The sequence below is a fragment of the Lycium barbarum genome, chromosome 11 (assembly GCF_019175385.1).
Source record: "Lycium barbarum isolate Lr01 chromosome 11, ASM1917538v2, whole genome shotgun sequence".
Lineage (NCBI taxonomy): Eukaryota > Viridiplantae > Streptophyta > Magnoliopsida > Solanales > Solanaceae > Lycium > Lycium barbarum.
This window is the reverse complement of record NC_083347.1, coordinates 106,440,633-106,462,542: the sequence shown is the minus strand read 5'-3', so window position 1 is coordinate 106,462,542 and position 21,910 is coordinate 106,440,633. Positions and strand designations below refer to the sequence as shown.

General features: G+C 34.2%; 3 protein-coding genes across 4 annotated transcripts; all 3 read right to left on the bottom strand.

Annotated features, from left to right (window-relative positions):
- Positions 1 to 743: 743 nt before the first annotated feature.
- On the bottom strand, positions 744 to 7,980 carry LOC132618855 (uncharacterized). Of its 2 annotated transcripts, XR_009574358.1 has the most exons (4): positions 7,811 to 7,980; positions 2,372 to 2,752; positions 1,099 to 1,476; positions 744 to 1,013 (listed from the first exon to the last, which is right to left on the bottom strand). XR_009574358.1 is itself a non-coding variant. In XM_060333855.1 (3 exons), the coding sequence occupies exons 2-3, from the start codon at positions 2,748 to 2,750 to the stop codon at positions 1,229 to 1,231; spliced, it is 627 nt and encodes a 208-aa protein (XP_060189838.1). In that variant the 5' UTR covers positions 2,751 to 2,752; positions 7,811 to 7,980; the 3' UTR covers positions 744 to 1,228. The 2 variants fall into 2 exon arrangements, 1 of the variants encoding a protein (XP_060189838.1); XM_060333855.1 differs by having other exon boundaries at positions 744 to 1,476.
- On the bottom strand, positions 3,032 to 5,703 carry LOC132620076 (uncharacterized). Its single transcript, XM_060334793.1, has 4 exons — positions 4,325 to 5,703; positions 3,955 to 4,251; positions 3,764 to 3,887; positions 3,032 to 3,673 (listed from the first exon to the last, which is right to left on the bottom strand). Exons 1-4 carry the CDS (start codon positions 5,701 to 5,703, stop codon positions 3,032 to 3,034), a joined length of 2,442 nt encoding a protein of 813 aa, XP_060190776.1.
- A 1,511-nt stretch (positions 7,981 to 9,491) lies between the features above and the next one.
- Positions 9,492 to 14,645, bottom strand: LOC132616813 (formin-like protein 6). Its single transcript, XM_060331493.1, has 5 exons — positions 13,279 to 14,645; positions 12,515 to 12,792; positions 12,237 to 12,436; positions 11,374 to 11,615; positions 9,492 to 10,796 (listed from the first exon to the last, which is right to left on the bottom strand). Exons 1-5 carry the CDS (start codon positions 14,494 to 14,496, stop codon positions 9,996 to 9,998), a joined length of 2,739 nt encoding a protein of 912 aa, XP_060187476.1. The 5' UTR covers positions 14,497 to 14,645; the 3' UTR covers positions 9,492 to 9,995.
- Positions 14,646 to 21,910: the final 7,265 nt, after the last annotated feature.

Sequence of the window (21,910 nt, the reverse complement as noted above, 5' to 3'; positions counted from 1 at the left end):
AACATCTGATTGTACTTCTCTTGCCATTGAGAAGAACATTAACCATTATTGTAACTTGAAGCATTCAAATCATTATAACGGGGTCTTGTTTGTTTAAAAGCTCTACTTGGGACGGCTCCTAATCCCAAACACCTTACCCGTCCAGAATGCTCTTTTCCTAGTACTTTTCCAACGGCATCATTTGGCGAAATCTCGGACTCATCTGTGGTGCTTTGAGTCATGACTTGCTCAATTTTTTCCTAAACACAACACACACGATTAACTCAAGTACCAGTTGACAAGATAAAAATAAATTAAAGCAGATTTTTTAGACTCACTGCCTTGTTTTTCCAAACCTTCTTATTGCATCATAATTCCTCACTTCTACTTGATCAAAAAAAAAAAATCCTCACTTCTACTCACTGCTTTGCCAACCATTTTCCCTATCTTAACATTTACCCTAATGATGGTTGCAAGCATTCTGGTATGAGCTTACTATATTTTCTCATTTTAACACTCAAGTAAAGTTTGGAACTATTCTGGTTAAAACCAAGAACAGACAGTTTTCCAAACTCTAATATCATTAAGGTCCTTGTAAATGTATTCTTTTTGGATAAGGTCCTCATAAATGTACTCATATTGTCAAGAATCATGTCAAACTACATCTACATATGTAGTAAGAACAATCCACTTGGAAGATGATTTGAAGAAATTTACTGAATCCGCAATTACATAAAAACTTACACATAGCTCTTTTGCTGCCTCATTAACATATGATCCATCTTCATTCCTATGAGTAGCAAGATAAAGTTGACCTCGTCCAGGATTTTGTCCGCTGTTAGCCATCTATAAATAGAAAAATCAAAGCCACAATAACTTAACTAACTTGGAAAAAATTCTAGTTTCACTCAAGTAATCCAAAATGAAGCAAAAACATTAACCATTTCAGCCCTTCTTCTGGAGTTGGGTTTGGAGCCACCGATGTGTGAAATGGTTTGTGTCTTCCGAATTTCAGCATTTCTTTTGCACATTTCCTTACAAAAAGATACTCAAAAGTTAAGATATAAAAACAAATAGCCATATAATTACACATACCAATTGAAACATTTAAATAAATACCCTTGTTTTTTCTTTAAGGCGGTAATCAACATAAGAAATCCATTGATCCCGTGGAATCCCATCTGGAACTTTATTAATTGCCTCAGCTCTTATCTGATCTCTGCTTTTAAGTGGGTCATCAATTTATAGCCTATACCTTTATAAATTGATCAAAGCAATTGTTGAAGTATGCTGCAGGTAAATCCGACCATTTTTCAAAGTGAATTGGAAATATGGAGCTGTCTTTTGCTAAAATTCCACAAAAACCTGCAAGAATGCCTTGTCCTTCGCCAATAGGAGAATCTAAGTCGTCAAAATCAACCACAATACGATCTCCATTAGATATATTGAACACGTACGTTTTCTTCACTTTGAGTTTCTTGATAGCTCCTTGTGAATCTGAAAAGATAAAAACCCGAAATTCAGAAATCACAATCAAATAACATTTGGGTAATCATTTGTTCTTACCATCAAGAACTTTAGCAGAAGACAAGCTCATTTAAAGAAGCTTAAAGATTGCACATGTTTACCTCACATTCTAATTTGTACTAAACTAAAGAGGTTCTCTTTACTGAACGAAATATTAACATTGGTGGTAGGTTTACCCACCACGCCACCTATACGTGTGGACTGTAGCAATCTGCTTGACGATTAGTCGAGATATGCACAGTTGATCCAAACACCACCGTCATTAACCAAAAGCAGAAATGACTTGTTATAATGATTTGGTTCTTATTGAACGAGTAGTTAGCCATCTTACACTACTTTGACATTGATCACTGTCCATTTGGTTAGCACATTTTATGTACTTGAAAGACTCCATGTACACCTCTTCAGATAATTACATGCTTGAATGTTTTGTTTGGGAGCAAATGAACTGGTTCTTCTTCAGAAGTCTTAGGCAACAGGTATCTTGCTAATATCTTGGACCTTCCTGATTCTAGAATTACCACAATTGTTTTACTTTTCTTGGACATAGAATGTATACCTATTCTAAGTTCTCTAGATATATATGTTGCTAAACTCGTTAAAGATTGGCGACGTTAGAGTTATTTTGTTTACAGTTTTCTTTAGTACTATACTAGTGTCCTTTTCTAATGTCCAATCATCTGTCATTTTCAACAGCAAGGAAGCTACACCATGTGCAGCAGAACTAATTTTGCCAGTCCCACCCCCACAACAGCGAGAAGAAGAAAGAAGAAAGAATAAGAATAAGGAGGAGGAGGAAGAAGAAAGAAGAAAGAATAAGAATAAAGAGGAGGAGGAAGAAGAAAAAAGAAGAAGCAGAAATTACCTATTGCATCTACCGTCCAATGTGACATAGACGCACGTCCACTAGACTTTTTAGGTGGTTTCGACTGTGACGCAGTTTGAATTGATGGAATCGGCTGCGTTGTGGTTTGACCTGATGGAATCGGCTGCGTTGTGGTCCGAACTGATGGAGTTGGCTGTGCTGAAGCCTGAAATGAAGGAGTCTGCCGTGGTATCGGTTGAAGAAATGAAGTCAGCTGTTGTTGTCGAAGATTCTGATTCAGTTGTTGATGAGGTAATGGCGTATCATGAAAATGTGAAGGTTCTGATTCAGTTGTTGATGAAGATTGTGCTGCACCTCGTGAAGTAGATGCTGAGTGAACTGAGTTCTGTACGTTCTCGTAACGCTTGGGCTTCGGCATATCTGCAAGCAATAAAAGTAGATGAAACACACACATAGCTAGTTGATTAACAAAAACATATCCAGGGTTAAAAATACTCACCAGGATATTCAGCAAATTTTGGTAAGATCTGAATATTGAAATGAAATTTGAAGCAAAAAAAAATAAAAATTAAAGAATGCAAGGTTTTTGGGACAATTTTCTGATTTATAAATGGAGATTGCAGCTAAATTACCAATAAGAACTAAGGAACGGAATGAAAAACTACTACTGATTTGGTATTGAACTACGGAGCTTAATTCCTATTCAGATATATGCTCCTCTATTGCAATTGGGACATTTTCATAATCAACATCAAAAAATTGATCAAAATCTTGTTGTTGGTATGGCTCATTCTCGTACATTTCTCCTTCATCAAGCTCTCCCATGTCAAACAAATCTCTTGGCTTTAAATGTACAACCACACTCCATCCTTCATCAATTTCATCATCAACATAATAGACCATATTTGCTTGAGATGCTTCAATATAAGGATCATGATCCTCACGATCGCCGGTGTGAATCAATCTAGAAAAATTGACACAATTAAAACTCCAAGCATCTCTTTTGAACCCTCTACCCCGAGTAGTGTCAGCCCATTGACATTTGAAGAGACAAACCATGAATCGACCATAATAATTAAGCTCAATAATATCTTCCACCTTCCCATAATATGGCAAGTCCGCTTGCCTCGCATATCTATCAGCATTAGATGCAATACACAAGGTGTCAGAGGTAAGGAAAACTCCACTGTTTTGAGTTTTCGATCCTTGTTCTCTAGACAAAGTCCGAAATTTGAATCCATTAATGTTATAAGCAGTGAACCTTCTTGCATTTGTCATCGGACCCCGCGCTAAAAACTCCAAATCAGTAGAGATTGTATTGGCTATATCCGGATTCATAATCTAAATAAACAAAATTAGTTCTATCAAATACAAAATTCAGACAAGAAACTTAATTAAGAATAGACAAACATTTGACTACCATTCACTTACTCGCTTTGGAAACCAATCAGGAAACTCCTTATTAACTCTCTTTTCTATTTCTGTTGGCAAAAGTTTTCGACGACCTCTTGAACTCCTTCTTATGTGATCTCTAAATTCACTACGAAGGAGTTGACTGTATCAATTTAAATCACTTCACTCTAATGTTTTTATCAGAATTCAAATAAATTTATATTTCTTACTCAATAAACGGCTTTACTGCTGCACAATTAAGTAACACATAGCGATGAGCTTGAGTCTTCTCCAGTTGAGTCAAAGGGAAATTTGAGCCTCCGACAGGTTTACCTTGTGGAGGGAACAAAGATGATTCCTCAGGAGCCATGTTATGATTTGGTTCATCAGGCCTATTTACTCTCGACTCCATATCCTCAAAATAACGAGAATAAAGAGTCAGAGCTTCTTCAACTATGTAACCTTCAGCTATGGAACCTTCTGGTTGTGATTTATTCCCTACAAGGGACTTGAAATGGCCTAACAATCTATAACCAAAACAAGAAGATATTAGAAAAGCATTTACTTCGAAAGAAAGAATTTTGAATGTCAAATATTTACCTTTCAACAAAATACATCCACCGATAATGTACCGGACCACCTTTCATTACTTCATCCACTAGATGGACAGTTAAATGAACCATTACAGTAAAAAAGGATGTAGGGAACAATATCTCTAAGTGGAAAAGTGTGAGTACAATCCGATCTTGTAGCTTTTCAAGGTCCGAGAGGCTCAAGGTTTTCGAACAAAGTTGTCTAAAAAATGAAGAAAGCTCTACCAAGGTTGCCACAACCTGGTTTGGAAGCACATTCCGAATTGCTATGGGCAATAATTGCTCCATAATGATGTGACAATCGTGAGTCTTTAATCCAAATATCCTCTTATTATCCAGATCAATACCACGAGAAATATTACTTGAGTAACCATCCGGCACAGAGACATTCTTTAAAGTTTTGAGAAAGGCAAGTCTCTTATTAACTGGAATGGTAAATGCAGCAAGCCAACAATTCTCATTCTCGTCTGGCCATAGATCACGCCTTATACCCATATCTTGTAGATCTTTTCGAGCATTAACATGATCCTTTGATTTATGTTTATCATTTAGCAAAGAGTATATAACATTGTCGAACACATTCTTCTCAATGTGCATAACATCTAAATTATGGCGTAACAAGTTGAATTCCCAATATGGAAGATTAAAGAATATGCTTTTTTTTCTCCATTGTTGAGTTACATTTTCCCCAACATTTCTTTGTCTATTTCTTTTCCTTCTATTATTCAACTCTGTTGGTCTTCCAAATGTAACATCAATTTCCTTCACTTGTTGCAAAATGTCTGACCCGGATAACTTTCTTGGCGGGTTCCTCTCCTCCACATTGCCAAAAAAATGATGTCTCATCAATCTAAATTTATGATTTCCTGCCAAAAATCGGCGATGACCAATAAAGCACCATTTTTTACTGTGACGAAGTCGACAAGGTTCTGTGTCAAAATTGCAAGAGGGACATGCAAAACCAGTATGTGTGTTCCAACCGGATAAAATATCAAGTCCGGGAAAGTCACTGATTGTCCACATAAGAGTTGCTCGCATTCTAAACATTTCATTCTTTGATGAATCAAAAGTTTCCACACCTTCACACCATAACTCATTCAACTCCTTAACAAGGGGTTGTAGGTATACATCTATATTATTCCCTACCGTACGTGGACCTGGAATGATCATTGATAAGATCAAATTTGGTTGCTTCGTACACAACCAAGGTGGCAGGTTATATGGAATCAAAATCACTGGCCAAATGCTATAAGTAGTACTCATCGTCCCAAAAGGATTGAAACCATCACTAGCTAGGCCTAAACGAACATTTCGGGGATCAGAAGCAAATTCAGGAAAAGTAGTATCAAACCTCTTCCACGCCTCACCATCTCTAGGATGCCTCATGATTACATCTCAATTACTATTCTTTGCATGCCATCGCATATGCTCTGCAATCTTAGAGCACATGAACAATCTTTGCAATCTTGGTTTTAGCGGAAAGTAACGTAATATTTTTGCAGGCATTTTCTTTTGCTTCTTCTTTTTAGCAGGCACATGATTAGTGTTTCTCTTCCTGTTAGGCTTCCATCTAGAGACGTGACAATGCTTACCTGTTTCCTCATCAGCATCATCTCCCAGTACAACATGCAATCATTCGGACAAGCATCTATCTTCATATAATCAAGAGAAAGCTTTTTTATGGTTTTCTTGGCCTCGTAGAAAGAATTAGGGATCCTTGCAAACTCAAATGCATCCCTAAGTAGATCTAGAATCATAGTCATTCCCTTGTCACTTAGCCCAGACGAACACTTTATCTGATACAACTTTAACAAAAACTCTAGCTTTGAGTACTTGGACCCTTCAAATAATTCTTCACTTCCATCTCTAAGCAACTCAAAAAAATCTTTGTTATTTGAAGGAGTATCATTTAACATTTCTTCTTCTCCAACTACTTGTGACGGACCTACATCAATGTGCTTATGCCTTGAGCCCTGAAATGCTTCATTAATTAATAATTCTATAGGATTTTCAGGAGGCAATGTATCTGGGATAATCTCTATGTTTCCGGAGTTTTGCAATAGATCTGTTTCCCCTTGCATAACCCAAGTGACATAATTTTGAGGGAATGACTTGTCGATCAAATGATTGTACACTATATTTCTAGTCTGCCACTTCTCATTCCCACATTTAGGACACAGACATTTTATTTTATTTCTTACAGCTCCGTTCGTAAATGCAAAATCTAGAAATTGATTCAACCCAATCAAATATTTAGTTGTGGTTCTAGGCATTCCAATCCAAGATTTATCCATCGGGGAGTACTGGTTTATAACCTTTCAACAAGTGAAACTGATGAACAAAAATCAGATTTTTGAGAAGAAGAGTTGAATATAACCTACAGAAGTTCATGGGAAAGAACAGTTTAGTAACCTAATTTATGGATATAGCATAAACAGAACAATATTTGTGCTTGTGTATTAGTCGAGACAGAATTGCGCATCAGAAACCCAATACAAACAAGCTTGTTGGTTGGTTTGAAGCGATTAATGAAACAAAAAGCTGATAACTGAGAAGTAGGAAGTATACAACAAACAAGTAGTAGTCATCATCGTTGGGTTAGAACTAGTCATCATCATGAGTTGTCTAGCCAAAATTTGTTGCTTTACTTCAGAAATAAAATTTTACAAACTAGTCCAGTTAATTCCATTGTCTAAGTAGATTCACACACAAATCTAGACAAACACAACTACCTAAGTCGTAATAAGCTAGAATTTGAAATCTAACTCGATTCACACAAATACCTAATTTTTTTCAGTAAGCTACAATTCAACTATGAAATCTAACATTTCGCTAAGCAGAAATATGCATATTTCAATGATTGATACAAAAGCACAAAATCAGTGATAAGCGAAATGTGTTCATCAAATACGAAGAAATGCATATGAAAAAGAGATTATACTACAGTGTTTGCTAAACACAAAGCATAAGAATTGCAGATAATCAACGAATTTAGCTAATAAGGTTCAGCATTTCTGTTTCATAATTGACCATACAGTTTTAAAGCCATATTAGCAATACTTACCCATATTTGATGATACATGACCACATAAAGCAATAATCCTGAACGTTCTAGCAGTTAATATGTTGTATTCCATTTTACACCTAAGTTAGTTAAGCTGTGCTCAACTTGAAAATGACAACAAAAAGTAGAGGACTCTTACTCCATTTCAGCTTTCTCAATGCAATCCGCGGTGAAATCAAACAGGCAAAAGCAGCATTTCAAACCAAAAGAGGTATTTTTACATGCCTAAAATCATCACAGCTAGCGAAAAAACATTACTTACAAAACATTACTTACAAAACACAAATAATTATGTACTAAGTTTATCAGTGATATTCAGGTTAATTTCAGTAGAATCAGTGAAAAAAAAACACAACTATGCAGAGAAAATCCACATGCAGGTTACAAATTAAATTAAATCACAATTTGAAGAATAAGGAAGAAGAATACCCCCAAAATCTGAATCCGTAGAAACTTGATGAACTCAGCCACAGTAGAAACTTGAAGAACTCACCGATTTTCTACATTAACTTACCCCCAAAATCTGAATCCGTATGATTGGGAGAATTTTAGAGAGAGAGAGAGAGTGAGATTGAGAGAATTTTAGAGAGAGAGAGTGAAGAAAGTTCTGGAGAATGTAAATGAATTTTAGAGAGAGAGAGAGTGGAGAAATTAAGTTTTTTAAAATATTTGAGGGAAATAATTAAAAAGCGAGGGAAGCTCAATATTTGGGCGCCACTTTTTTTTTTTAAGGTCTGCGTAGGTTTTAACTCTCGCAAATTCAATGGAAATTAGCGGGTCCTACACTAACCTCCACAATTAATAAAATTTTGTGAAGGTTATAATAACCCCCGCAAATAAACCTCCACAAATCTAGCGTTTTTTTGTAGTGGCTAGTCAGTTAGTTTAGGAGTTAGTTGGGTTAGTTCGACCACATGTTGTGCATGTGGTGTCCAGAAAGTAGTTATAACTACTTTTCCTGCTCAAATTCCCTTCTATAAATGCTAGATCCCTGTATCGTTGTAATCATATGTTTATTGAAGGATATAAATTCTCCTCTCTTTCTTTCTAAATTGCATCCAAAACTCTAGGAGCTTGCGAGTGAATTGTTCAAGGGCAATTCTCCATTTCTCTTTCGATTTTTGTCTTTGAATTTCCTGGTGTGTATCATAGAAGAAACCTAACTTTTTTCATGTGACTATATACTCATCTCTTGTTATCTTGCTTCACCCCTACAGAAATTGCAAAGAAATATTGACTCGCCTTTTTATTAGCTCAGGAAACTGTGGTGTTCACATCAATTTGTGCGCAATTCAATTTCTCCACGTAATTTATTTTTGTTTTTGTTAGAATTTGAACTTTAACCTCCTATGTTTTTACTTTTTACCCTATGGTTGTTTTTCTCTGATGATATATACTTCTTGAACAAGAAGTTCAACTCCAACTTCCATTGAGATACATTTATGTAGTAAAATTGTAATCCATGAGAAATCTACTAGAACCCAATTTACTTTCCAGAGTATCTTCCACTTTCCATTAGTACTTCACTAAAATCACTATTAGTAGGCGTTTGGCATGAAACCCAAATATTTTTCACTTTATTTGGAATTTTGAAGTTGGAGTTGTGTTTGGTTATAGTTTTTACAAAAAATATTTGGTTATTTGAATGTACTGAAAGTGAAAAAAAGTGAAAACAGAATTTTAGGTGTTTTCAAATTCCAAATGCAAGCTAAACGCTGATTTTCAAATTAAGTCAAAAAAAGTTCCGGAAAAAAGTAAAAAATCATCATGGCCAAACGGGTCCTACAATTCACAGATATACTTGTAACCCCTTTATAAATCTAATGCTTTATGCAAAAAGATGCAAAATCTTGAGTTAACACCGTCAAAGGGGTTTCTTTTACAGTCATTTTGTGGTTTTCATTATTTTATTTCTGTGTCCAAATGTATCTCTGAAGATCTAATAAAGTTAGACAATATGCTTTACTTTATCTGATTTTCACTTTTTCTTGCATTTAGTGGGGCCTAAATTTCCAACATTCTTTTCGTAGAATCCATTAAATGAACCTTTAAACAGCTGTATATAACTTAATAATTAAGACAAAAGTGCAAACAATGTATATATATATTACAAAAAAGAGAAGAGAATGAATTTCATTATGCTGCCCAAATGATAACATCAAAATCTGAACTTTTATGTCTCTTGACTATATGTATACAAATGAATAAAGGTCTACACAGAAATAAAGGAATAATCCCTTTACCTTAAAATTGATCAATTTGTGTTGAACTGTGATCTATAATTTAGCTATCCTTGCTCTTGACAGTATCCCAGAATGCTGCAGCCTCTTATTCTTATGTGCATGCTACGTGCTAGATGAAATGACTCTTGACCCAATCCACATCTGTCTTAATTTACAAGCACCAAATGCTCATTCTCCTTAATGAAGTGAGATTGCGTAACTCGAGATGCCACTTGTCGTCCTGCTACATCGCAGCAATTGTAGCCCGTGTTGCTCGGATCCTCTAAAGTTGCTGACACACCCGTGTCCAAAAATGCGTAACTTTTGGACAGGGGCAAGATCACATTTTTGGATGATCCGAGCAACATATATTGTAATTTTGCATATAAATGTCAAGGTGATGAGCTATCGTCGTCCCAACTCCTATCTTGTCTCGCGTTGTTGTATCTGTTTAAGACCGGCAATGATGCAGTTGTAGCTATTCTGAATGACCTGGCAGCACCAACCATTGTTCTATCCTGCATCATCCCGACATCTTTGCACACGCCATCCAATATGCAGAGGAAGTCTCTCACAATCATAAATATTCTAAGAGGATGAGCTTCCTCTTTTGCAGCATCACCATGGAAATATTCCGTCACCTCTTTGACCATAGACAAAGCTTTTCTTTCCTCCGCCTTGATCCTCACTATACCATCTTCCGCCTCCTTGAGAAATACTTTCATCGACTCGAAAAAGTTCCCTTCAGTACCTTCCTTTTCATACTGCAAAATGGATCGAACTTTAACAAGTCCAGCCTCAAGCTTCGATACGTAGCCACTTAGGACATCCGAATCCATTCCTGCTGCTTTTTTGACATTGCTGAGTTCTCTGCTTAATCCAGCAACTACCTGCAATCCTTGCTTCTTGAATTCTTCCTCTTTGAATTTGATGTTTGATATATTAGGAAGGTTATTATCGTCCCTGGTATCCGGACCCAGCCCTTCTGACCTGATAATCTCCTGGACCACAAAGTGGAGCAATGTTGTCTTTCCATCCGTTCCCTTTACATCTATTAATTTCAAAAGAGTTTCGAGTTTGAAAGATCTAGCATCACCGCGATTAGTGCCAACATTCATGCGGTTTCCAGCTCTGAGAACAGCTTCGAGGAGTTTGAAAAATAGTCTGCTGTTCTTCAGTTCTTTACTTGCTTCCTGTTGAAATTGGAAATGTAATAAGAGTTAAAAATATTCTTGTAACTTGTTCAAAAGAAAGCTAAGCAAATCCAGTTAAGAGAGCAAAGTATCTTAGGCCCGCTAAGTCCTTCGAAATCGGTGATTAGCGTGCACGATTCCTCTCTAAGTGGCTCAAATTTAACAGTGCAGTACAGTGTGGTAAAATTCTTAGAAATGGTTGTAATTGCTCATTGATAGGCATTAAAATCAACTTGAAATTCAGGTACAATATTATTGATACATTCAGACCTCTCTATAACAACAACGTTTATTCCGATATTTTTTGGTTGTTATAGCTATATGCTGTTATAGAGAACATATAATATAACATAACATGAAGATTGGTTTCACAAGAAACAAGCTGTTATAGTGAAATGTTGTTATACAAAGGTCTGACTATATAAGATTTTCATCATAGTTAGTTTCTGGTAGAAGTCAGTATATAGTAAGTTTGTTTCATCTTAGTCAAAATATTGACAAAGAACATGTGTATACGTTTTGAAGGATTATTAAACTGATTTAGTAAGGTGAAAATTAAATAGATAGCTGATAATACCTCAAGGGTCTGGAAAGACTTTCTCAAATCTTTTATTTCAGCGTCAAAATTGGCTCTATATAGCATGGCTTCTACTCTTTTGAAGGCAAATGGTATATCAAGAATAGCCTTGAGGAATCGTTCTGCAGAGCCTAATTTTGAAGTGTCCCCGTTGTAATTTCTTAGTTTTATCTCTTCTTCTTTTGTTGGAGCCATCTTGACCAAACTCTCCAGAAGTTCAGATCCCAATCCTTCCGCATTTCCTGTGTCATCAAAATACACTCCCATATATATGAATTTTGTAGGAAGACTTTCCAGTGATCATTAAAATAGATGGACAGTGTCACACCGATAATAAATTCCGAAGTCAATATGATGTTCATGTTGTTACATGCTTAAATATATGTGAAATGCAGCCATCAGAGAAGTAGCTTTAGCAGTAAGTACTGGCATAGACGGACATCATCTTCCGGTAAAATGTTTTTCATGAGAAAGACATTTTCTGGTGTTTGGTTTACCAGAAAGGTAAACATTTTCCATCAGAAGGGGGAACATGGCTTTGTTCACTTATAAACGAAAGTCATTTTCCTTCCAACTATTGTAAAATCTTAACTTCATATCACTTGATCCAACTAATATTTAGACTTATTGTTAATGTTTAGAACTCAAAAAATTCATCAAAACACTCTCCAGTCTGTTAATATTATCATGACTCTTAATAGTATATATTTTTCCAAAAAACATTTTCCACTAACCAATCAAACGTCGGAAAACATTTTTCACCTACGACATTTTTCATGGGACAAGAAAACTTCTTTCATGAAAAATGACTTCTGTAACACCAAAGCACACCTTATTAATGCAGAGTAGAAAATTAAACATACCATCTAAAAGGGCTTCAGAGACTTCATCCTTTGTTACATTCAATGCTCTCAACATTATGGCAATGTTCTGTGATTTTTTCGGGTCAAGAACTCTGTTCTCCTTCTCAACCGGAGGACGGACTGGTTTTTTAGCAGCTTCCTTTGGGACTGAATTTACAGAATTACATCCAAAGAGTGACTCCATCATGTCTTCATTTAATCTGAAATATATAAATATCTCTTTGATAAGAAACTACATGTCATTAGTGAGACAATAACATCTTTGTTCATTTACTTACCGGAAAGAGCTCGGTTCTAACTGGTCCCACACTGTGGCTCTTTCGGATGTTGCTCGTACTTTGTCCCAGTGTAATGGCTTCAACTTGGGCTTTGATTCATCCGTAGTGTCGGAATCATGTATGGCTCCTCTGCTTTGTTCTTCCAGAGGACTTCTCTTCTCACTCCAAGGTGATGATTTTGGCATGGGACTACTTGATTGAGATTTTGCAGGGAAAGATAATGAAGGAGAACTTCTTTGTGATCGTTCAAGCACGGCCGGCTCAATAGAATTGGTTGCCTAAAACAAATTCATCATAAGAGGAACTTAAACTTATTCATATAATTCATACTATCTTGCAACTCTTTAAAAATATCAACGGGTGCAAGACACTCCAAAAATAGTGTATTTTTTGAGAATCCGACAACAAAATTTAAGAGTCCGTGCAACTTAGAATTCATATGGATCTATGGATCATTCAAACGAAACAAAGAAAAATATCTAATTCAAAGAAACTGACTTAAATAAGAAAGTGAAATCGTTAGAAACAGGAAAAGAAATCAAAATTGAAGAGGAAGGTAAATGTAAAATTAATGATTTAAAAAATTATATCATAATTTACTCACTCATCCCAATAACTTCAACCAAATTAAAAAAAAAAATCTTAAAATTTGGAAACTTTTACTAACAATAATTATAATAATTAAGTTTTTGAATATATGATATACCACATGTTTCTGGAGCTTTTAATTTTGAGCTCTAAAATAATGAATTCAGTGGCCTTACCCTTGAGGCGCCTCTGCTCCCTCCAAGTTTTCGGGAGGCTAATAGTGGAGGCGGAGGTGGAGGTGGTGGAGGAGGAGGCGGAGCTGGTGCTTTTGATGTTTGCTGGGATTGGTTGCTTATTGATTTAAGCATTGACATGTCTGGTGATTTAAGCCTTGACATATCTGGTGGAGGAGGTGGTGCTGAGAATTTCACCTTTTGTGGCACATAACTTAGTGTTGGCTTCTTGTGCATCAATGATGGAGGCTCTTGTGGAGGAGATGGTGATGAAGTTTGCTTAACTGATGGTACTATAGCGCGTTTTATTTCAGGGGATGAACAAAGGGACAATCTTGGAGACGTTCTCTTTGAATGAGGGATTGTACTACTATTATTATTCAAATGATTTTCTACTGTAGATTTGGTCACTATGCTTCTACTACTACTACTATTAGTATTATATGGCTTGTAAAATTTGGTTTCATGATGATTTTCCTCATCAGATGATGACATTCTTTGATCTATTCTGGGATTATTTCTTAATGGTGGAAGTGGTTGAAGTTCAGGACTTGGTCTATATCTCTCTGATTTCTTAACAGGACTTAATTTCCTATAAGGTGAAGAATTACTAACAACATTATTATTGGACTGGTGGTTCTGAGTTTGAGGTCCTGATGATGGTTCAACTGTACCAATGTAAAGAAAATTGGAATTGGAAGGTGGCATTCTTGATTCTTCTTCATTGGTTCTATGAAAACTGTTGTTGTGATTGCCAACAAGCTTTTGAGTTTCATCAGGATGTTTAGCTCTGTGTTTGTAGATGTAGAATCCCAAAGCAGATAACATTCCAAGTGTGACAATACCAACAGATACAAAAATAGCCAGTTTCTTGGTTGGATTTGTTGGTTGAGCAGTGGCAGAAATTGGGTTGGTTCTTGAAACTGGTGTCCCATTGGGCTGAATTGGTGAAACTTGTTGTGGTTGATCTGGGGTTGCAACAGTTGGTACTTCTGGGAAAAATGGATGGTCTGGACTAGGGAAAATAGGTTCAGAAACTACTTCTGGTGGCGGTGGTGGGGTTAATGATGTTTCTGGAAAGAGTGGTTGATGAAGAATTCTTCTTGTTTTTGGATTGTTATCAATGAGATCTTGAATTTGGGTTTCTTGGGTTGTTGTAAAAGATGTAATGACAATTAGTAATAGTAGTGTTAAAAAGTTGCTAATGGGATGAGCTCTCATTGTGTGCTTCTTGTTTTTGTCAAGTTGTTTTTCTTTCTACAATTCATCTTTCTTGTGGTTTTGTTCCACAATCTTGAGTGGTCTCACACTCAAGATGTAGAGAGAGAGAAAGAAGCTTCTTTGAGCAGTTGCACTTTCAAAAGGGTGTGGTAGAATCTAGATTTGTGCTAGTAGTGAATTTTGGAATAAAAATAATTTAATTAAAAAAAAAAAAGGACCACGTTGATGTCCTTTACAACTTGTTTGGCTTGTTACTTAGTTTATGTGATACTTTTTCATTTGCTGAGATCAAACTATATTAACTTTGCGTAATATTTAAAAAAATATTTTTTTGTTATATTAATATGAGAAGAATAACAATATACTAATATTTATGGTATAGTTTTTGAATATCTAAAAAAATTAATTTAAGATATTGTGTTGAGGTAATCCAATGTAGTTTCAAAGATTTGTTAAATGGTATAATACGTAGATAGACACCTTAAATTGGTCTGCAACTAAACACCTCAACTTTGAAAATGCACATTTGACACTTTAACTTGGTTTAAGTTGGCTTGTAAACACACTTTTCCGGATGTTCATTCTTAAAATTAGGATGTTTATTATGGGGCCAACTCAAATCAGGTTAAGGTGTCTATCTATGTATTCTATCTAGTTAAATTGACTCTTAAAAAACGAAAAATGTCACTTAAATATCGTTTCATAACTGTACCGTATTGCGTTATATTATATTTTATTATATATTTTGATAAGTATAATATTTGAATAGATTACACCGTTTTCATAATGCCACGCACCAGAAACTTGAAGAATAAGTAAATAATATTACAAAGAAAAAGTAGGATATAACATAAAATTACTATATAAAAACAAGTTGGTAAATAATAAATTGAATTATCAAAATAATAAGTAAGAGCAAGATGATAAAAATTAGCTAACAATGCAATTACACCAAATTAATTTTTATATAAAATCTTTTTTTTTTTTTTGGATTTACATAACAATAAATTTAATAATCGGTAACAATACGATAAAATACAATAGGTAACAATCATCTAAACAACCTGTTTGAAAAAGCGACATTTTTTGTCTTTCCATGTGTTAACACTTCAACTTAGGGGTGGGCGTTTGGTTCTTCGATTCGGTTCGGTTATTTCGGTTTCGGTTTTTTGAAGATGGACATCGAACACCGAACCAAACTAGTTCGGTTCGGTTCTTTCGGTTTTGATTTTTTGAAGTTTGGTTCGGTTCGGTTTCGGTTTTTTCAGTTCGGTTTTTTTGATATGATTAGAAGCGATTCCATTTACACTAATTCATATTCTCAAAAGCAACAAAACATAAAACTGACAAATTAAAATCAAAATCAAACAAACAGGATACACAAGAATAGAAAACCATAACAATAATATATGATTACTAGGTGTTATATACATACAGTAAGAATAATTAAGAAAACACATAAAGGACATACATTAATCCTAAAGACACATCCTAGTCACATTTCTTTGTTAAATAAAGATATTTGGTTTTCTCAATTGAAGTGGAAAATCAGGGATACAAAAGCAAAAGAGGCCTTGTTACAATTGGGTTTTTTTTTGCTTAAACTTAATGGACATGGACTATTTTAATTTTTTTGGGTAATGTAATATTTCGGTTTAAAGTTCGGTTCTTCGGTTCGGTTTCGTCAAAGTTCGGTTCGGCTATTTCGGTTTCGATTTTTTGAAGGTGGACACCGAACACCGAACCAAACTAGTTTTCGGTTTCGATTTCTTGAAATTCGATTCGGTTCGATTCGGTTTTTTGGTTTTCGATATTTATGCCCAGCCCTACTTCAACTAGCTTTTCCATCATAGCCACAAATTTAATGGTAGTATGTAACACGATAAAATACAATTGGTAACAATCACCCAAAAAATCTGTTAGAAAAAGCGATAACTTTTGTCATTCAATGTAATTAATATACTTCAACTAGCTTTGCCATTTATTAGTCCTGACTTTGTGAGTAAGGATAGTATTTGCATAAAGGAGAAGTAGACCACATGATTCATTCTCTGTTACCGTCAAAAGTAAAGTCTACCTACCCATATTTTAATTTTTGGCTTCTATTTGTAAGGGGAAACATGCATAAAGCATTTTATATCTAGTCTAGGAAATTGAATCATTTTTAATAGATTGTGTTTTATCTCTTAAAGTAAAAAAAATCAGTGTGAATAATTGAGTCTCAAAATAAATATGGAATATCGAATGAAACAAAAAATATATGCATAAAGCATTTTAAATAGCCTTCAATGGTTGTGACTCGTGATCTATATAGCATTAGCATTAGCGAAACATGCATAAAACATTTCATATCGACCTATTCATTTCTTCAATTTTAGGGATTAAATATTACTCATGGGATTATCCGATCTAGTTCTAAATTAACCGTTTATTCAACACTGCTATAATTAGAGCAAGAACGACCTATTTATTTCTTCAATCTTACCAGATTATTTTTGACCTAGTTTCATTTTTGTTTATTCAAGACTACTATAATTGGAACATGTAACGACCTACTCATTTCTTCAATCTTAGGCCACGTTTGTCCATAGATACCAAAAAAAAATCATTTTTTTTGGAATTTTGGAGTTGGAGTTGTATTTGGCCATAGTTTTTTGAAATTATAGTTTTTGGTGAAATGTAGTTGTAAATAAGTGAAAAAAGTGAAAAAAATAAATTAAAAAACAAGTTTTTTGATTTTTTTGGTATTCCGGAATACAACTCTAAGTTGTATTCAGAATTCTAATGGCCAAACGCTGATTCCGGAATAAATAAATAAAAATTCCGGAATAAAGTGAATAATTCTTATGGCCAAACTGGGGCTTAATAAATTGTCTAGCCTGGTTCCAAATTAACGACTTCTTCACTTTCTGTGACAATTAAAAGATTTCGTTTCTTGTAGTGTAAAATTTTCACACTATTAACATCTCGAGAGTTTTTAGTGAAACGGCTTTTTTGTTTTCTTTTTGTTAGGGGATTGCTTTTTCTGTAATTACCTAAAAATAGTTAAAGAGGGTAAGGGAACTTGGTTAAGCATCTTTTTAGAGTTACTTTATTTAGTTTTTTACACCATCTACTCTGGTTCATATTTTATGGGACAAGTACACGTCCTTGAAGCATATGACTTTTTCTTTAACATTTCTTTACTTTTTATTTATTATTCTTTTACTGGATCTATTAATCTAGCAAACGACATTATAATCCTTTTCACTGCTCAGCGCACTCTATTGATTTTGGTGAAAACCATATAATAATATACTTTATAGTATATAATGTTTAGTCTTCTTTCCAATTCCCTTGCATCTTAAATAAACAAGTGACTTCCTCAACGTCCATATTATATGGTTTTTAAAGTTATTTTATAGACATGTTAAAAGAGACAGGCCCGTTTGGCCATAAAAAGTATTTTTTTTTTTTCGGAATAGTTTTTCATTTTATTTGAAAATTTGTGTTTGATCATGAAAATTTCAAACTCAACTTGAAGCTGAATTTCGGATTTGAACAACTTATCTCATGTTTTCCAACTCCATCTTCATAGTTCAAATAAAATGCTTTAACCAAACACAACTCCAACTTCTAAAATTTCAAACAAAATGGAAATTTTATTTCTATGGCCAAATGCCTACTTAATGATCATATTTATAAGGATATTTGTAAAATTTGTCATTTATCTTTCCCGTAGAAGTATAATTATAAGAGTATTTGTCTAATTAAGTTAATATTTATCTGATCTCTTAAACATTTCCTCCATTAACACTTCATAGTACTACACTACTACTACTTAGAGCTCTACAAATTTTAAACATATGAATTTAAATTAAGAATTTTACCACAATTCATTTTATTCATTGTGTTTGAAATTTATTAGTTATATTTATTTTAACACATATATAGGGTAATTAGATTATATGTCAAAATTATTTATTCAGTGACCAATATATCTTATGCACTACATGCACCCTCGAATTAATCATTTTCCTAAAATTTATAAAATTTTCATGTCAAGATAAGAATTTGGTATGACATAATATATTAAAAATCAAATACATATCATACTAAACCCACCAACGAACACTACAACAACTCAGAAAGCCTAGGATGTTAATTGGTAGGGCAAAATAATGGGACTAAGTATTTGCATGCGCAAAACATACGCGTTGAATGCCAATTTAGTGCCACTATACCATACATGATCATTGATGATAGCATATGCCATTCTAATCAGTTAATTTCCTAAAATTTATAAAATCTTCCAGTCAACATCAGTGGCGGAGCCAGAATTTTCGCTGAGGGGATTCAAAATATAAAAAAATAAACATACTAAGAGCCTAAGGGGGTTCAACATCTACTATATATACATAAAAAAATAATTTTAACCTTATAAAAACTGTGTTTTTTTCCGCTGAGAGGGTTCGGGTGAACACCCTCGGCTCTATGTGGCTCCGCCACGGGTCAACATAATTACTTTCACATGAAATTTTGTTCCTTTTTTCTTATCTACTACGCCAAATTATGATTGTCTCTGCTTGCCATCATCACTGGCTTTAGTTCTCCTATTTTGCAAATGAATTCCATACCTATTCTTTTCCCTTCCCCCCCCCCCCCCCCCCCCCCTTCTTCTTATCGTTAGTGAATAAAATAGAGTCATGAGATCACCACACTCATTAGGCATTTATTCTCCTTCATCATTTTCATTTTCCTTCTTTTCATGAATAATTTAATAAGACAAATTAATCTAAATAGCCGTTCATTCAACTGTTTAAATTAAAAATAGTGAGCGAATGTATAACATAAGTATATTCCATATATGATATGTGTATAACTGTGCACAAAGAATATATATTTTATACCGGTTAGAAAAAATAAATAATAAGTCCGAGCGAGTGTAAATATCCCTTGACTAAGTTTCTCAGTTCGCTTCCTTACACAAACCGTAAAATGTTCTATTCATTGTAATATTCCATAGGTAGTAACAAGTTCAATTAGTTGTTTTTATTTTTCAGAATATTCATAAACTCAAATGTCGGTGTTAAACTGTTCAATAAACGCTACGTAAGTGAGACATGTGTGAGAGAGAAAGAGAGAGAGAAAAAAAAAAGCTAACCTTGTTTTGTTAAGATAGGTTACAATATTACGTCTCATGATCGATATAACCATTATTCTAATTTAATTTGGTAATGTTATTTTTAACTTATATTAAATAAATAGTAACATCGATCACTATCAAATATACCGAGGGTAAATTGATTTATATTTGGAGTCAGAAAATAGAAAATTAAGAAATATAAATGGAACTTTTTTGTTTTTTAATGACTTGATAGATGACTTATATAAAATGTTGGACTGACGACCAAAAGCAAATATGGAAAGGGACTCGAAAAGATTTCTGCCACATCCCCCTTTACTTATATTTTTTTTAAAAAAAAAATTGTTCCATCGGGGTAGAAAAAGGAGAAATGAGGGAGAGGATTACAGCGTGGGGATTCGAACCCTCACCAACAAGGTGAAAGTTCATGTAGCCAACCAACTGAGCTACTAAATCCTACCCCTATACTTATCATTTACAGACCAAACAAATTGTTTGTCGACTTAGCTAATTCTTACTTGTCTTTCCAGAAACGATAAATCAAGAGACACTGTTTGCTATGTGAAACAGTGAGAACTTTAGTTGGTAATTAAGAGGGTGCTAAGGGAAGCTTGTGAAGGCGGTAAATGAACCGTTCGGGTTGAATTTGGACGGATTAAAATGAATTGAACCAGTAAATGGGTTATTGCTCAACCCTGCCCAAAGTTTACACGGACTAAGATATCTTGTGTCAAGATAAGCTACACAATGTATCAAAGCCAACTTGTCAAATTTGACCCATCTTTTTATTACAACTTGCAAACTTATATTCCATGATATAAAGAGATTTATAAAATAAAGAAAATATTAATTTGAATTTTGCAATTCGTTAGAGACCTATAATGGGACGGACTCGCACGATAATTATTTACTCCTAAGATGTTTATATACGTGCACGTACGATGCAATAAAAAGATTGATTTCTCTCTTAATTTTCAGAGAAGACTTTTCAAACTGGAAATACTCCACCAGGTAATGGATATAACAAATATTTTTGTGGTTAAGAGTATTTTTTGTCTTAACAAATCTATTAAAAATATTTGAAGAGATAATAATCTTTCTAGGTTGAATACTTGGACATTTGAGGGATCAATTGATGATAATATCTTGTATTTAATTTCAGGCATATCTTATTTTATAAATCATATTGTATTTTATACAAAGTGAAAGAGGAGAATACTTTGACAGATTTTATTAATTAGTGATATGAAAATCTGTAATAGACTTGAATTAATCATCTTCAAATATTATGAATAAGATACACAACAAACGAGATATAACAATATTTCGCCAATAATAATAATAATAATTACAATGATGAATAATGATAACAATTGAATAATAATGATTTTTTTTAAAAATATAATTATATATATGCAAAAACCTTAATCTGGAGCATGGGAATTCTATGGGCTAAAATTGAGTATTTTCATGGGTTAAGGTTGGCCATCATCAGTTAAAAAATTTACGGGGCGGCTTGTTTGGTCTCTCCCATTTAAACTGTACCCACTATTTCTAAAATATTTATTGGTATCCGATATAAAGACACTTCAGAATTTGCTTCTTCTACTCCTTTTTTATCTCCTAGTACTGAAATTTTTTCAGTCAAAATTAAACATATCCAAAGAACCCAACACACTTGAATTGAACAACTTTACTGCCCGAAATCTTTACCTCCAGTAGATAATCGAGATCTGAAGTTAGGACTACTGCAAGCAAACTTCAGACGTGATTATCTGAAGTTTACACTGTCACGGGGAGAACTTTAATCATAATCTTCCGAAGTATGCATTGCCACACGAGAACTTCAGTCGCAATATCACAACATTCTAGAGTATGCATTGCCACGAGAGAACTTCAGTATCGTCTGAAGTTTAGGACATTTTCCAGCGAACTACATATGCAATTATCCGAAGTTTGCATTGCCACAAGGAGAACCTCAATCATACCATCTGTAAGTATGCAAACTCTAGCCACAATTCTATAAAGTTTGCACTGCGACAGAATAACTTCAGATGCGATTGTCTGAAGTTCGTTTGCCATTTGATTTTTTTGAAGTATACACTAATTTGTATCTTCAGAGGTGAAATTTAGAAACTCTAATCGTCTACGTCTGAACTGTGTTTCAATGTAGGTAAATTTAATTTACAAAATTTTGTGCGCTAAAATCGGGAATATCTGCACTTCCATGGGTCTATCTGAGTAGTTAATATGCGATGAGTTAACTTGAGCATAACCTAAATTAATGTG